General features: G+C 40.4%; 1 protein-coding gene across 1 annotated transcript in view; it reads left to right on the plus strand.

Annotated features, from left to right (window-relative positions):
- LOC113095806 (uncharacterized) overlaps positions 1-10940 on the plus strand; it is a 38080-nt gene extending 27140 nt beyond the window's left edge. The window contains 4 exon segments of the mRNA XM_026261176.1: positions 1885-1938; positions 2023-7503; positions 7506-9467; positions 9470-10940. Of these exon segments, the coding sequence (XP_026116961.1) occupies positions 2061-7503; positions 7506-9467; positions 9470-10197 (8133 nt within the window). The 5' untranslated portion in view covers positions 1885-1938; positions 2023-2060 and the 3' untranslated portion in view covers positions 10198-10940.
- Positions 10941-18142: the final 7202 nt, after the last annotated feature.

Raw genomic sequence — 18142 nt, forward strand, 5'->3', positions numbered from 1 at the left:
GACTATCGTGGATTCATACATCGCGGTATCAATGCTTAAACAACATATCGTGCAGCCCCACACTAGTGAGGCTTGCTTGCAATGGTAATCTGACCCTCATTAATGTCTGATTCTGGCTTTGTGCTAATTTGTTAACCCATTACTTGTTCCCTGAAAAATAGATTTGAAATTAACTGCAGAGTACTGAAGTTTGTTTCATAAAGTACTTGAGTGACACACAACATGAAATCAGTACCAACAAACTGCTATGTGGTGTTTCTTGATGGTCTCTGGCTGTGCTGCTTCATTCCTCTGAGCTGTCAGTCATCCCCATACTCTCTCTGGGATTGTTTGCTGCTGTACTCCAACAACCACTGTTTTTTCCCCACCTGACTCGAGTTCTGGAAAATCAGTATATGGTGTATATACTTTTGTTTTTCTTGCTATTCTTTATAATGGCGGTAGCAATTACATGTACTACTGGTCCCCCTGTCATCTCAACAACATGAGGGAGCAACCCTTCCATGTAGAATGAATCACTTAAAATGACTTTTTAAAATGTTATTTGTAGCAGTTTATCATTTTTTTAAATGAGGAAACCTCTTTTTGTCCAACTCCAAAATTAAGTTGCATAGTTTGTGCTTCCATTACCTCGAGGTCACATTATTTCAGTGCTGCTGTTTTGGCTTAAAGGGGGGAGTGAAATGCTATTTCATGCATACAGAGTTTTTTACACTGTTAAAGAGTTGGATTCCCATGCTAAACGTGGACAAAGTTTCAAAAATTAAGTTGTACGTTTGAAGGAGTATTTCTGTTCCAAAAATACTCCTTCCGGTTTGTCACAAGTTTCGGAAAGTTTTTTTCGAGTATGGCTCTGTGTGACGTTAGATGGAGCGGAATTTCCTTATATGGGTCCTAAGGGCACTTCTCCCGGAAGAGCTCGCGCTCCCATATAGCAGAGCAGATAGAGGCTGTGCACAGACAATCACTGATCAGAGCGAGAGCGTTGCGAAATGTCACAAAAGGAGTGTGTTTTTGGTTGCCAGGGCAAGACAACCCTGCACAGATTACCAAAGAAAAAACAGCATTAAGGGACCAGTGGATGGAGTTTATTTTTAAAGAAAATCAACGGAGTTGTGCGAGTGTTTGTGTTTGTTCCCTGCATTTCGAAAATGCTTGTTTTACAAACAAGGCTCAGTTTGACGACGGATTTGCGTATCGTTTATTTCTTAAGGATGATGTAATCCCAACGAAAAAGGGTCACGATTGTGTGTTGGAACCGCATGCGGTGAGTAAAACTGCTTCAAATATCTCTGCCTCCTTGTTAGTGCGTCCGCCTCCCGTCGGAGACCCGGGTTCGAGCCCCGCTCGGAGCGAGTCGTTGCTGATGCTGCTCTCGTTCAGTTTCAGCCTCTGGATCTGATTCTGGATCATAAATAAACGGCTGAATCTGACTGTTAGTCATGGTTTGTTTAGGATGATGGTTTTTTCCTCACGGTACTGTCAGCTTCCAAACGCTCTCAACTCAAAAGCCTAATGGCACTCGTGATTCTTTAGCTCCGCCCACACGTCACGCCTTCAGTCGGTCGTGTTTTTCCGGGAAAAATCGGTACAGACTATCTTTCTCTTATGAATACAATAAAACTAAAGACTTTTTGGAGTTATGAAGGATGCAGTACTACTCTATAGGTACTCAAGATGAACAGGATATTGAGTGAAAATGAGCATTTCACCCCCCCCCCCCCCCTTTTAATGGTGTTGCAGTACTACTAGTTGACCGTAATGTGTGCATGTTTCTTTGAACATGGAGATTTTTATGCATCTTGTAGTTCATAAAGTGTTATTTTTTTATTATGGTTTTTATATGGTGATTTGTAAAAATAGATTTTCTTTTTCTTTATGCAGGTCTTTGGTCAAATCGGCTATAATGTTCCCACTGATATGTAGTGGATAAGTGTGGTGAGCATTTCATTTTTCTCTTACTGCATATATCTACTTCCAAACGTGCGCTTTTTGGTAATCACATGGACATTTGTCTTTCAGAGTTTATGGAGAATTAGTCCTTCGAGGAGAAAACCAGGATGGCTCAAACATGGAATGCACATCAGCAAGCGCAGATTCTAAAGCAACAATCTAAACAGAGCCCGGAAACTTCAGTTGGATCTATGGACTGTAACGGAATTTCAGTGGAATCAGAGGAGAGCTTTGCTCATGAGATAGAACAGTTGATTGAGAAGGAGAACTTTTCAAGCATGATGGATTTGCAAGACATTGCTGAATCAGACATAAAAGACTTGGTGTCTGGTTCCCTGCAGCACACATGCTATGAATCATGTTGGCAAGATGTAATGAATTCAACTGACCTTGAACAGGATAAGCCAGGGGATAAAGAAGAAAATAGTGGTAACATTAGACCCTCTATCTTGCCTAACTCTGTAGAGGTTGAGTCCACATTGAAAGCACATTCAGACAAGGCAATATTAGAACCTGCTTTTGAGACCGATGCTGGTCTTGTTGAATATTCCGATATTAGCAGCTGCTCTGACACAGAAGCAAATCTTGATTGCAATTTGAGTTCATCAGGCCTAAGCAACCAGGCTGGTCAGCCTTCAGATGGAGACCTTGATTCAAGTAATGCAATGCACTTATCTGTGGAAGCGGATATGAGTGTAATAAATGAGCAACAGGACACTGGACCTCCAGTAGCCACAGGTGAGAGCAATGAAAGTGTAAACCAAACTGGTAGTGACTGTAGTGAGGGGTTACTTACAAATGCTGAGGTTCCATATACAGAAGTACAAGATGTGGACAATATGAATGGTGCAGTGCCTTTGTCAAAAGATGGGCAAATGGAGGAAATGACTTGTGAATTGGAATGTTTTTTGGATCATTGCAAAGAGATTAGTACCTCTCAGGATGGTTCAACTTGTGTCTCAAATCATGCAAATATTGATACTTTATTGACTTCTAATAGGGATGAAAACATTTGCACAACCATAGATTCATTAGGTTTTTGCCAATTGGAAAGGACAAACCCAGATCCTGAAAACACATCATCAAACCCTGACCTTGAGAAAACATTTGTGATTTCCGGTGATGGAAAATGTTCACTTGGTGACCACCAATTAGATGTAATTAACCAAAATCCTGAAAACACATCCTCAAAGCCCAACTTTCAAGGGAAAATTGAGATCTCTGGCCATGGAAAAGATTCTCTTGATGGCTGTCTATTGGAAAGTAACCACCTAGATCCTAAAAGCACATCATCTAAACCTGGATTTCAAGAGACAATTGGGTTATCTGGACAGGGAGAAAATTCTGTTGATATCTATCAATTGGAAAGCAACAATACCGATCCAAAAAGGATCTCTTCAAAGCATGTCCATGGAAATTCTTCTCCACTACAAGGACAGAAATGCTTTACATCAGATAGTGAACAAGTCGAACGAAGTAGTTTTGGATTCCTCGAGTCTTGTTTTGGTTTAAAAACTACAGCGCAGAAGACTGAGGAACTGAAACACCTGGAACATGCACATGTAAACAAAATCAATGAGTGTAGTCCATTTAATCACACTGAACCACCAGTTCTTCTGAAAACTGCCTTTGAATTTAATAAAATGGATGAGGGAACTGATGTGCCAAAAGATCCACCAGAACTCAGGACAGACCTAACGTCCAGGACCTCACTGGATCCTGGACAGCAAAAATGTCTGACTGGCAATGGCACCATTTTCAAGACCCAAAATAGAAAACTGCAGCCTGTTGTTCTCCTTAAGACAACTGCAAAAAAAACTTGTAATGGAAAAAGATACCATTGCGTTGAGTGCCAAGAGTCCGTTCAAAGTGTAGATGAACTAATTGAGCACCACCACTGCATGCATTCTCTTCATAAGTTTCAGTATTGTCCAACTTGTGAAAGTTACTTTGCTGGTGGTACATTGGCTGGACAACACTTTTGTGGGAAAGTCGAGCTTAATGACAAGATAAAACCATCCCTCTTGCATACCAAAGGGCTAACTGAGGATAAAGCAAAGTTCATATGTAGGTACTGTAGGAAGTCCTTTGTTCGACAACCTTTTTATATAGAACATGAGCTGAAGCACACAGTTGTCACACATCATAGATGTAACCGTTGTGGATTATACTTTCCTAATGCTCACAAATGTCAAAGACACAAGCATAAAGCAAGATGCACACCTTTGATACTAGACCCTTCTATACAGACTGCAGATCAGTCAGAATTAAGCCATGAAAAGAGTGAAATGGCAGACGTAGTTGAAACAGTTGGCGCCGATGTAGAACTTCATAATTGCTTTGTGAAACTAATGGATGTTTGCAAGACAAGCCGATCACCTGAACGAATACATTGTGAAGTATGTGGAAAGACTTTCAGGCTCAGAGCACAACTGAATGCACACCTTAGATCACATTCTGATGAGAAACCCTTCAAATGTGACAACTGTGGAAAAGCATTCAAATATACCTGGAATGTTAGCAAACATAAACGAGAGCAGTGTTCTCAAAAGATTGTCCCACATGAAAAATCTTCAGTTCCAGATAGCAAGTTCCCAGCAAAGTTTAAATGCCCAATCTGTTTTCACGTTTTCAAGTACTTCTACAATCGTGCACGTCATTTGCGTCAACAGTGTCTCAATGACTACATGAAAAAAGGCAAAGGAAAGATTGGTGATAAATATAAATGTCCTTTGTGTAAAGATATGTTTACTTTGGCCAGCAACCGCAATAGACATATCAAGCAAACCTGCATTAAACTTAAAATCTATACAGCCAAAGGAAAGGTAAAACAAAAAAAACAGTTGGAGGAACTTAACAATTCCAAAAAAGAGGACAAAGAGTCACCATTGACAGTGTCCTTACAAAAAGCATCGGGATACAAATGCAATTTTTGTCCAGCGGAGTATTCTAGCAAGTCTGGTTTCTACGGCCATCTAGCAAAGCATAAATTGCTTGGACATGCCAAAAAGGTAATCAAGCACAAGCATGGCAATGCTGTTAATTTTAAAAATTCAAGCTCTCCTGGGCAAAGACCATCTAGCCAAGAATGTGCTGATGACACAAGACTTCCTTTCTCTTGTCGCTTCTGTGGAAGAGCCTTCGCTTCACCGGACTCATTAAAAAAGCACTTACAACTTCATAAAGGAAACAAACCTTTTCGTTGTTTAGACTGTGGTAAAAATTTTGCCAGACATGGACACCTAATGGCTCACAAAAATGTGCACAGGAGGAATGTACAGTGTTCAGTCTGCTGGGAAGTTCTGCCGTCTATTGGAGATTTGCTAAAGCACAGACAGTCCCATCCAAAAAAGGGCATGCTTAAGTGCCCTGATTGCCCTTTGCAGTTCAAGTTTCCAGTATTTCTGCTTCGACATGTGGCTGTGCATGAGAGAAGGCGCAAACTTGAGGAACTTCTCCCTCCAAAGAACCAAGCTACACCTCAAAAGGTACAAGAAAATTACAAAGAGGAGTTCAAATGTGTTCTCTGCCAAGAAGACTTCATGGACTCAAAGGCACTTAGTGAGCATTGTTTATCTCATATGCCTGAACCTTCTGCATCCAAATGTCAGTTCTGCAAACATCATTTCTCAAGTCGTACTGCGCTTATTCGTCACATTCGCCTTCACACTGGTGAAAAGCCTTTTCCATGTCTAAATTGTGGCAGGCACTTCCACAGAAAGGAAGTTCTTAAATTCCATCAGAAAAAATGCACAATGGAGAAACCACCTCCATTACAAACATCAAATGCCAAACAATTACAGACAGGACATAGTGTAGGCAGTTCTTCAAAAAAGGCAAGCAAAGCCTATAATTGCTCATACTGCCCACATTCCTTTCGCTTTCCAAACAATTTGAAGCTCCATGAGAGAGCCCACTTGGCCAAGACAGTTTTCCCTTGCTCAAAGTGTGGGAAGTTTTACAGGAAAAGAAAATTCAAGGATCATGATGAGCAATGCAATGGAGACCAGATAAAACCTGCTTGCAGAAAATGTGGGAGAGTTTTTACTAGAAAAAACTACCGAAATGGTCATGAAAAGCAGTGCCAGGGCAAGCATAACAAAACTGAAATGGAAACTGGAACAGGAACAAATGAGAAGGGCAAATTTAAGCAGCAATGTCCACAATGCTTTAAATGGTTTAGATCTAGCAGTTTTCTACAGAGACATCTGTCTCTTCATTCAAAGGAAACCGCATATGCATGCATGCACTGTGAACAGAAATTTGACAGTCAGGATCAGTACTTGCAACATGAGGCATTTTGTGATGGTCTGTGCAAGGAACATAGACCGGAGAGTTTAAGACGGTCTGAGAAAATTAAATCAATGTTTGCTGTAGTAAAAAATAAGAAAGAGGACACTGTGGTCCCTGGAGAAAATGGTGAGGCATTGAAGTGCAAATTTTGCACTAAATCATTTTTGAGGGCCAGATATCTTAGGCGCCACATTCTCACCCATACAGATGTCAAGCCATATCGGTGCAAGACATGTGAAAGTTGTTTCTCACGTTATGATCACTTAAAACTGCACCAATCACGCTGCAGAGGAAAGCGTCAACTTGAGGTACGCGTTGTAAAAATGAGTCTTAACAGCTTGAGCACAAGTCCCCATAGCAAGACCCAGGAAGATGGTGACATGTTGCAATGCAAAGTTTGCTCAAAGCGGTTGTCAACCCTGAGTGATCTGAAGCGTCACATGGCCATGCTCCACATCACAGATAAACCTTTTCCCTGCAAAAGATGTGGCAAAACTTACAGTACTATTAAGACTTTGAGGAGGCACAACCTCACAATCAGATGCAAAAAGATTTCAAAGAAAATTGTGCCGCCTGCCAAGAATGATGTTCAAATCCAACCATGCAGAGAAACATCCAAACTTCTGCAACGTATACAGGTGCACTACATGAATAAATTTAAATACCAATGTGAGTTTTGCCCCCGACGCTTTAAATTACCTGGACAACTGAAGGTGCATGTACGTCTTCATACAGGGGAAAAACCATATGGCTGCGCCAACTGTGGGGAGCATTTCATCAGAACAGACTACTTGAAACGACACTTGGCTAAATGCAATGGAAAGGGAGAAAATCAAGAAAAAGTTCTTTGTGATAAGTGTGGTGACCTTTTTACCCGGGATGCACTTTCTGTACACCAAAAGACATGTGTCATTAGCTCAAAATCATCCGGATCACCTCAAGAGGCAAATCACAAAGACAAGAGCCCCACCAAGATAAAAGGTTTTTCCTGTGCTAACTGTAGTGACCGGTTTTTGTTGTTCTCCCAGCTCCAGCAACATTTTTTAGCAAAGCATAGATCTGATCGGCCACAAGAGTCAAATAACGCTCAGCAGCAATTGGAATCAAGTCACATGCAAGTCATAAAGCAAGAGCAGATTGATGATGAGAATGGACAGAACCAAGAAAGCAGCAGTCAGATAAATACAAGTGAAGAGCGTGCATGTACAAATACAGACCTTATCAAGCCTCTTAAATGCCCAGAGTGCAACATGCAGTTTTTAAAAAAGCTGGCCTGAGTATGCACATGCGCATACATACGGGAGTGTACCCACTTTCTTGCAAAAAATGTCATGTTGGTTTTTGGACCAGAAAGATAATGGAGAAACACAGAAGAAAATGTACAGGTCACACCATTGTCTCGAATAATGGATCTGCGATGGAAAGTGCAGGTGAATTAAATGACACTGTTCTTGTATTTAACAAGGGTTCTAATACAACAGGGACTGGAGTACTGCAGACTAAATTCTCATGTAAAGATCAAGACCAGGAAAATGATGCAGAGAAAGAAGATGTTTCTATTCACAAGTATCAGTGTTCTGAGTGTGATCAGAGTTTCACCGATGGACTGAGGCTCATAAGTCATTTGGAGGAGCATGGGCGTGAGGATCAAGACCGCAGATCCGATATCCACAGATGCCATGTGTGCAGTAAAGTATTTGCTCAAGCTGGTATATTGCAAAGGCATATGAAATTGCAACATCAGGAAAAAATGGATAATACTTGTGAAATTTGTTTCAAGAATTTTCGTTTTCCATCTGACCTGGACTTTCATAGAGCTTGTCATGACCCTAGTCGTCCCTTTGTCTGTAACAGTTGTAAGATGCGGTTTTGGACGGCTAAAGCTCTGACCGTTCACAAAAGGATGGCTCATTTGCATGTACACCCACCCAACTCCAAAGAATCTAGTGTGAAAGCAAGACCTGAGCAGGCCGAAGTATATAGGTGTGAACCATGTGACAAAACCTATACGTTAAAAAAGTCATACAGGGAGCACTGCAGAATAAAACACAAAGAGGGTTTTATCAAAACCCTCTCTGATAATGAATTGAAGAAATCATCTGGCAGTCCAAGTCAGGAATCAGATGAGGAAGACTCCAGAAATTTTGAAGATGAAGATGACAGCGACAATGACTCAGATTCAGCACCGTACTTTCCTTGCCACGTTTGTGGTAAAACATTCTTAACTTCAGAAAGTCTTGAGGATCATCAAAGATGTCATCTCGGTGAAAAACCGTTTGAGTGTGAAGAATGTGGGAAGTGCTTTTTCCAGCTTGGGAACTTGCAACAACATCAGCGGAGCCACAAGTCGGAGTTTCAGTGTCAAATGTGTGGTAAAGGCTTTGTCTCTCTCTTCTCCCTGCGCAAACACAAGCAGACACACATCAGAAAGAGTCCTCACCGCTGTACCAAGTGTCACCTGAGCTTTACACGCTCAACGGAACTAGCTGAGCACATGGTTACCCACCGTGATGAAAACTTTCCATGTGACCTTTGTGATGAAACCTTTTCCTGCAAAACAAGTCGAGCAGAACATCGCAAGACGCACACAGAGCAAGAAGAGGAGCTTCCACCATTGATTCCCCCCAAACTGCCTCAAACAATGCAAGTGGCCCCTGCCATCTCAAGTAACGTTGAGCAGTACAAGTACCGCTGTGGAATTTGTCAAGTAAGATTTCCAGATCCAGAACAGCTCTCAGAACATGGCTGCAATCAAGCAAAAGAACGCCCATACTCATGTCCTGAATGTAACAAGCATTTTTTACATGGGTTCCACCTAAAAAAGCATCAGCTCAGCCATCAGCTGTCGGGTCCACGTTCTTATCAGTGTAATCATTGCAGCATGAGCTTCACACACCACCACCTTTTTCTCACTCATTTACGAAGCCATGGGAATGAAAATGCTTCCAAGGACACTAACGTTCCTACCAGTGAAAAGATGGTCCATGTAGAAACTGTAAAACGTGCCAAAATTTACCAGTGCCCCATATGTCCAGAGAGTTTTTACCAAGCCTTGGACCTCGCAAATCATCTCTCTGTTCATTCTCACATGTGCAGTGTTTGTAATATGACTTTTCCCACTAAGAAAGACCTTGATGAACACGAACAATGCCATTTAACTGCTGCTACTCAGTATGAATGCACGGAATGTGGAGACAGTTTTCTTGGAAGTGATGCTTTCCGCAACACCACTGTAGTAATAGAAAGTTGACCTTTTCAGAAAAGCACCGTTCAGAGCCATCAGGCTCTTTCTCCAAGAATCAGAGTTCAGGGACTCTTTTTCAAGCAGGTAATGACGAAGAGGTGGAGGTTGATGTTGGAGAAGACTTCATTATCTGTCCCATCTGCAAAAGACGATTCTCCTCCAATAGCAGTTTAATGGAGCATCATAAAAAGCATCATGAGGATCCACGTCCTTTTAAGTGCTTGGTTTGTAAAAAAGACTTTACGAAGAAACGCTACCTTACACAGCACCAGCAGATACACAGTGAACGCCCTTACCAGTGTAATGTATGCTCAGAATCATTTAAAACAGAAACATCTCTTGTATCTCACTGTAAAATACATGACGCAAAAAGACAGCACCAGTGCCCAATATGCAGCAGAACCTACCTTACAGCAAATGATCTCGCAAAACATAAAAGGAAACATGTTGAACATCAAAACCTGAGTGAGGACAACAGAGAGTACCGGTGTGATATGTGCTATAAATCCTTCACCATGTTTGCTCATTTGCAAAAGCATCAAGAAACCCATGTAGGACAAGTGGTCTATGAATGCACCGAGTGTGACAAAGCCTTTGCTTTTCTAAATCTTTTGGAGGAGCATCAGAGGACTCATGGTGCTGCTTCTACAGAATCTCTTCAGTCTCAGTCATCAATCAATTTTCCCTATCAAAGCTCAGTAAATTAAAGGTCGAATTACTGATGAATCAATTTCCTGCAATGCAGGTTATTCCACATCATTCAGTTTTCTGAACATTGTTATAAGATAAATACAATTCATTTGTTGTTTTTACTTGGGCCTAACTGCTTTTATCCACTCTGAAATATGATGTTGGTGTTTTACCCTTCTGAAATGGTCTGTTAATGTTCATACAATTTGCTCTGTTCTACAGTTCTATGAACTGCTCACTAATTTTTGTTTGTACAGTACTCAGACTGATGTAAATTGAATTTATGTAATCTAGATGAACTATAGGCAAATGTGCATGAAAGTCATTGGAGAAGTTTATGTTCCACAGTACAGATCACAAGGATGTGTAGATGTAAATCTTTTTGATCATTTTTTTGATCTTGCTAAATTTACTAGCCATATAATGCATTTTTTATATCCTTATGAAGGTTAGAGGAAATTGGTAGATCAATGTTAATGTCTCGTAGTAATGCCCAGCCATGTTAATTTTGTTCTGTTTGTAAACATTTTAAGGTCAAGTTAAGGGGTCATTACACAGTAGTTTTATGATGTGAATGCCTTTTAATGTATTTTGTTTCATAAAAATCCAGATGTACCTTTTTATTGAGAATAGTCTTACTTAGTCTTACTAAAAAAATCAATTCGTGCTGACATACATGGCTATTAAAACCTGATGTTAAGTTTCACTTTTATATGGCAATATTGAGAATTTCTTCAACTAGTAAAAACATTTACATCTGTTTTGTTGTTTGAGCAGTTTCTTTCATTTTTGGAATGATTTGAGGTACATGTCACAGTAAACCACATTGTATCCACTTAAAGGGTTAGTTCATCCAATAATCAAAATTATGTAATTAATAACTCACCCTCATGTCTGTTGTGAGAGAGTTCAAAACAAAGCAGTTTGTGATATCCTGTTCGCGAACGAATCATTTGATATAACTGGATCTTTTTGAACCAGTTCACCAAATCGAACTGAATCATTTCAAACATTTTGCATCTAAATTAGCAATAGTTTTGCTATTTTTGGACCAAAATGTATTTTCGATGCTTCAAAAAATTCTAACTGACCCTCTGATGTCACATGGACTACTTTGATAATGTTTTCTTACCTTTCTGGACATGAACAGTAGACCGTACACCGTTTTAATGGAGGGACTGAGAGCTCTCGGACTAAATCTAAAATATTTTAAACCATGTTCGAAAAATAAACTGAGGTCTCACTAGTTTGGAACGACATGAAGATTATTAAGTTATTAATTACCCAATTTTGATTATTGGGTGAACTAACCCTTTAACTACGGCTTCATCTAAGGAAGTCTAATAAAAAAATTAAAAAAAAGAACTCCACATTTATTAACTTGGTGTGGTTTATTGAAAGTATAAACTATTGTTACACAGGATTGATCTCAATCTGGCACATGGATTTTGTAGTAACTTAACAACTGAATTTTTATGACTGGAGACCAACCTGTTGGTTCAGTCAGGTATGCATAAAATACCCCTCCATAGAGCAAATGAACAAGTTACAAATGAATAGGGAAATTAATTATTTCAATATTTTATGAAATACCTATTATTTATTATTATGAAAATCTGTTCAATTATAACTCCCATTATTACACTTCTTTTTTCATGTAATGCATGTAATGAGAAAACCTGTTTATGGTCATTTTACAAACATTTGGCTTAAAAATGGTATATTGAATCATTCTTTTAATGATAATCCAAGAAAATGAAAGAAAGAATGTCACTGCTATTGACTGTATTACTTTGTAGTTTTAACAAGAATTAAACTACAATCAAACCAAAAATGATTCAGACACCAAATATAAATGTTTATATTGTTTAACTAGTTGGTGCAGGACACTATAGTTCATTTATGCAAGTGAGTATAGCAAAATAAAGCGAACTGTTACATATTATACCCAAAGATTCTTCATAAAGTGGACTACTAGGGAATTTTTTTTTTTTTTTTAAAGAAAAAAAAAACATTATTGGGACCAAAAATTATTCAGTCACTTTGACCTGACCATGTTTTGTTAATGTGTCTTTTTTCTTTAATTGATAAAGAAATTAATTTTGAATTCTAAAATTGATTTTACAACACAGACTGAACAAAATTAAGCTTTGCTTGGTAATTGGTCAACAAAGTATTGATAGTTGTGTAAATATTGTCATACTAGCATCTATCTGAAGTTTTGGTTGATTGTAATCCATATCCATTACATATCTTACTGATGATGCAAAACGGTGGTATGCTCTAACATGACTATTTAGCAGGTTAACAGGGCTAAATGTTGACGTTTTTGCACCTAATGGTGCTTTCACACCTGTAGATCAATTGCTTTGTTTTGAAACAGGGAATAAAATTATAACAATGTTGCTTTTTATTCGTGCTGTGGATATCTTTCACATGGCAAAGTTTTTATACGGACCAAAATTCTTTATTGAGAGTGAGGAGTCACGTGCCGATTTGGGTTGATTTGATCAGGGTCTGAGCATAGACAGTAAAAGAAAGGGACACAGCAAACCCCATTGGATTCAACGGAGACAAGTGAAGTCAATTTGAAGTATGCACTTCCTGGGGGTCGACTGAGCTTGATGACGCAGAGGTCACGTGAGCAACCTGTCTGACAATTGTAAGTCTTCTAGTAGCTGTGTCAAAAGAAATCTGAATCACCCGCCGAATTCTTCAAAACATTGTTGAACAATTTTGCCCCATTGCTTTTATGGGCTTCTCCCTTCACTTTATGCCTCCACGTCCCCCCAATTGCCTCCTAGACAGTAAAAGATTGCCTGCGAGCTTCTCTTCCTGTCCATACGTTAATTTCTCTACTGTGCGACAGAGAGCTGCAGGTTATGACGCAATATTTAGCCTATTTTTACAAAAACTACTTCTACGGGGCCATAACGTAAGATACAAGGTAATGGTGCCTTTTATACATTTTCGTGTTTCTTTAGAAATAATGAATGGACAAATGGAGTCTTTAAATCCCTCAGATGTAAAGTTATTCTCTGTCAAAGTGACGCCAAAATGAATGTGAGTCAGTGGAATGCTAACAGCAGGTGGGGGTCCGCTAACCAATGGTGGCGCCCTGGGAAGCTTCAATAAAATATGAAACCCTGCCCCCTGGGTCTGAGCCAGTCGGCCATGATGGTAGGAGACGCTATCGGTTGCTAGGGGCAACGCCTTCAGAACTTCACAGAGGCACGACTAAACATTCCAGAGCTCTTTAATTTTTGTGCATTTATTATTTCGGCAGGACAGAGCCTGAGAGGATAACGCTACTCATGGTATAACAAAAGGGCTCAGGAGGTTCACAAGACAAAAAAAGGTTGGGAACCACTGGTGTAGAGAACAAAGAGACCGAGACAAACGCACTACAGTGACCATATTCCACCAACAATATTCCACCATCAAGGTAGCATAATGTCAGGAGCAGAATCTCAACTACATTTTGATTAACAATAATAGTTGGCAATTGAGCATTTTCGAAGAGGCAACAGTTTGTCAGATAGTTAGCAAGGCAGCAACTTCAGATGCAGGGTGAGGGTTTGCAACATTAGGTAACCTACACTTCGTAGCTTTTCCATATGTATCGTGTGAGGTACTGGAGCAGATTTTAATGCAGCAGTGACTTCCAGGCATGGTAAAACCGTGCGGAATTTGCGAGAACCTCTACTACTGAGTTAACAACACACGTAAACAATCATGTTTTGTTTACGTGACTACAACTCATCACTTTCAATACAAGTTACATGCAAGTAAACCCTCTCACTGGTCAAAGTTCCACGGTTTATTTTCAGGAATTACACTCGACAACAGCTTTGAGGGTTTATTTATTTATATATTTATTTTGTAGCTGCCATTATATTAATTCATCATTTTGAACAGGAGTCCAGGATTCAACGGGAAAACATTTTTCAAAAATGCAGGTAAGAGTTACTAAAAAGAAGAGAAATAAATTCATTTATGTTTTTTAAATAACTTATTTTGTGATCAGACATGGTTTTGTATCACAGAATAAGGCAGAAATCATACTATATTATAGCATTATATACAGTGATAAAGGAAATGTCGATTGCATTATAAATGTACTTATAAAAATATCAAAGATTGCTTAAAGAACGCATCCACTCCTTCAGAACCTAGCTAATGGGGAAATGCACAAACAATGGGCCAGGTGTGAAAGCACCCTAAGTTACAGTACTGTGTGCAGAAGTCTTAGGCCAACATTTAGTTTGTTTCTGTTTTTAATAGTGCCTATAAATGTTATAGTATTTTCTGGTTGTAATCTAAAAAAAACTCTTGAGATCATCAATATACCATTTCCAAAACAACAAATGTAATGGCCTAAGGCATTTTCACAGTACTTGAGTTTTCTTTGCTATAGAGAATGTTTTTGTAGCACAGGCATCACAATTGTAGTTCAAGTATAAATTGCTCTAGGTTACTCACGTAACATCGATTCCTTGAGATGAGGGAACGAGACGGACCAATGGCATTCAAGCATGTGAAATATGAGGGGCTCTCATTCTGTATAAAGCTGCGCTTGTGCATCATATATTTCGAATCTTGACTGAAGCACTATAGATAAGAGCAATGTCTCATTCCCTCATCTCTGGGAATTGAGGTTATGTGAGTAACCGAGAGCATTCCCTTTCGATTTGGTCACTGTACATTACTATAATTGCACTCTACTTCACATATAGATTAGTTGAAGTTTGTTTAATTTCAGTGAAATTGTGTGTTATGATGCAATGGCCATACCAGTGCTCAGTAAGCAGAGTATGATGGTGATCATGTCCTAAAAGACGTAATGAACAATATCATAAAAATGTGAAAAGCTGATAGGGACAGCTTTGAATTAGTGGTACATCAATACAGGGGTTTATACAACCTAGTAGAAACCACTGAGGCAAGCAGCTCAGATCATAACTGAGGCTGAGTAGGCACGTGCGCTGCTCACACTGACACACGTGAGGGAAGCGACGACACCTATAGGTTATATAACCTCGCGAAAGTGCTGGGTGACGACCAGCTTGCTATCATCCAAATGTACTGAATAGATATGCCATTTGCCAAGGTCCACGAAGACGTGAGTCTGTGGGGGTTAAGTGGGCCAAAACCCCAATGGGAACCCTTAGAGTCTAGTGTTGTCATGGTACCAAAATTTCAGTCTTTCCAGTTTTTCCACAAGTAATATAATTCGGAAAAACAGTAAACAAGTTTCACCCAAATGTAATTTGTCTTTTAATTAATGAAATTTAAACACAAATAATTTTTTTGGCAAATAAAGGGGATTTGATATTAAAATTAAAACATGGAAGAAATATTGTGTATTTTTTTTTTTTTAATAAAGTTTTATTATTTTGTTCAGCAGTAGTAGCAGTCTCACATACATTCTACTAAATAATAGTAATATTTCTAGCACAATGCCTTTATGTCAAAAATGTACTTATTTTGATGGGATACCTTGCATACCTTTAAATTGACACTGGTTTTTCTCAAATTAAATGGTAAAATGCTTGTGAAGTGACTCAGAACAGTTCTGGTGATGTTGTTTATGTATTTATGTCCTCACTGAGACGGCAGATGCTGAAATTACTGCAAGCGTCACGCGATTGGATTGAGAGGAGGTGTTGATATACCCACAGAAAAAGGTCTCTCGCCAGCCACAGCAGCAGCCACAAGCTCACGCCCCCTCAGTGATTTTATAGATTAACACAGAGCGGAGCGAGCAGACTTTATCAGTGGCTCGTCTATGGCGCTGGGTGCAGATTTCCTCTGAGAGACAGCGTCAGGAATGTGGCTTTTTTCCTGTGCTGGTGGCCTGCCGTCTCTTTTAGGCCGGGGTCTTTGGCCCTAACGGCACTTCGGCCAAGGCTGTCTTGGTTTCCCCATGTTGTGGCCGAGCATTTGAGCTGTCACTTTTGTCTGTCTGAGGGCCGTATCCATGGTGCATCAGAGCTCTTTGAACTCTTCAGGATCTGGCCAATCCTCATCCAGAGAGTTTAAGATGCCCCACTTGATCAGTGCCATCCACAGAAGACAGGAGAAAGGATTCCGGGTTATGCACTCAACTGTTGAGCAGCATGTTCCACGACTTCATCTCATTGTGCACCTCAGGGGGAAAAAGGGCCCGGGTCTCTGCGGGGTGTACTTTTGGGTTTTTAGACCAATCTCTTGCAGATGCAGCCACTGAAATTGCATCATCCTCCTCTTCAGCACCCTCCATGGCCTCAAAGGACACTACATCTTGAGCGATGAGGGAGGGGCAGAGAACAGAGAACATTAAGTGGACTGGAAGGGGACCTGCCGCAGGGGGGTGAGGAGCGAGTGAGCACTGAGCCGGCGTGGGCTCATCACCTGACCCTAACAGATTTGCATCAGAAGCTTGTGACACTTTCCTCCTTGGCTTGAAAGAAGCTGCAGAGGAAGAGTGCAGCAGGGCTTGTTGAGCGAATTCATCGTCTTGAACAGAGCTTGGGATTCCAGAGGCTCCACAGTGGTCGCAGTCCAACCCCCAAGCACCACTTCTGCATGGGCATGACCCAGGCAGAAATCAAATGACTAGAGAGTTGGATTGGCTCTGCGCAGGAGAGGTAATTGCTAGTCATCCATGTTTCCGAAGCTCACAAGAACACAACAGTGGAAGAGAAGGCATTTTCCCTCTGGCATGATGAGTTGTCTTGTGGATAGGCTTCTTCCTTCAGACTCAAACTCCTCTTATTCCGGTGAGGAAGCTTTTTCAAGTGGCTTTTGCTCATAATAATATTACTGCTGCAGATGCATTTTGCAGCATTAAGTTTATTGTTTAATTGTGTGTTAATTTTAAAAGACGATCGATCATGGAAATTATTGAAAATTGACATCCCTAAAGGCAAATAAGTTGGATGGAAACCCAGCTATTGTCTGCATCAAACCATGCTTGCGAACAAATGTATGGTGCTGTCTATGAGTGGGGCAGAGTAATGAACCCCTCAATCACGGTGCAGTGTTTGTGAGAGCTGCCACCTTCACCCCACGCACAGAGTGAAATCCTCTGACTCTGACACTTTTACTAAGTGAAGCAACACGTCATAGTCTACTATTAATGTATAGTAAATGTATGTCCATAGGACTTTGAAAAAGCAGAATTTAAGCCTTACCTGTTGTTGAATCTTCCAAAAGTTTTGGCTTGGGGTCCTTTACATGCGGCAGCAGCACACGCAGCAGAGTCGAAAACACTAGGCACGTTACTTTCACTGAAGCTAGCAAACAATCTCAGCATCAGCGCGGAAAGTGTGGAACTAACTGATCTCTGCTTGATTACAGTTTGCATATATTTTTCGTCACAAACGTTGATCTTCCCTCAAAACACCTGGTAAAAGAGTCGCGCGATAACATGCGTTAGATCTGGCTTTTGTTCACACAATGCTCGTTTCGGGACTGAACCTGGAAATGTTACTAGGTCCCCGACCCAGGATCAGTCCCGGAATCAATCCCGGGACGTGTTTGCTTTCACACAGAAGGCAAGCCGGCAATGTTCAACCACGTCCCGGGACCTAGTAACATTGCCGGGTTCGGGAGCGCTGTGTGAACTAAAACCAGATCTAATGCTGTGTCGAAGTGATGATGCACGTTATCGTGCGACTCTTTTACGGGCTGTTTTGAAGGAAGATCAATGTTCGCAACGAAAAAATATGTGCAAACTGTAATGAGGCAGAGATCAGTTCCTCACTTTCTGCGCTGACGCCGAGATCTTTAGCTTGCTTCACTGAAAGTATAACGTGCCTAACATTTTCGACTCGTACATTACACGTCACGCCCTGATGTCACGTGTCGTTACGGGACCTTTACGGGTTGTGTGTGAAAGCACGCACATATCCCGGGTAATCACGGGCAGTGTGAAAGTGCAAAATCTAGCGACCTGGGAACAACTGCCGGAACACTTTA

The sequence above is a fragment of the Carassius auratus genome, unplaced genomic scaffold, assembly GCF_003368295.1.
Source record: "Carassius auratus strain Wakin unplaced genomic scaffold, ASM336829v1 scaf_tig00215795, whole genome shotgun sequence".
NCBI lineage: Eukaryota > Metazoa > Chordata > Actinopteri > Cypriniformes > Cyprinidae > Carassius > Carassius auratus.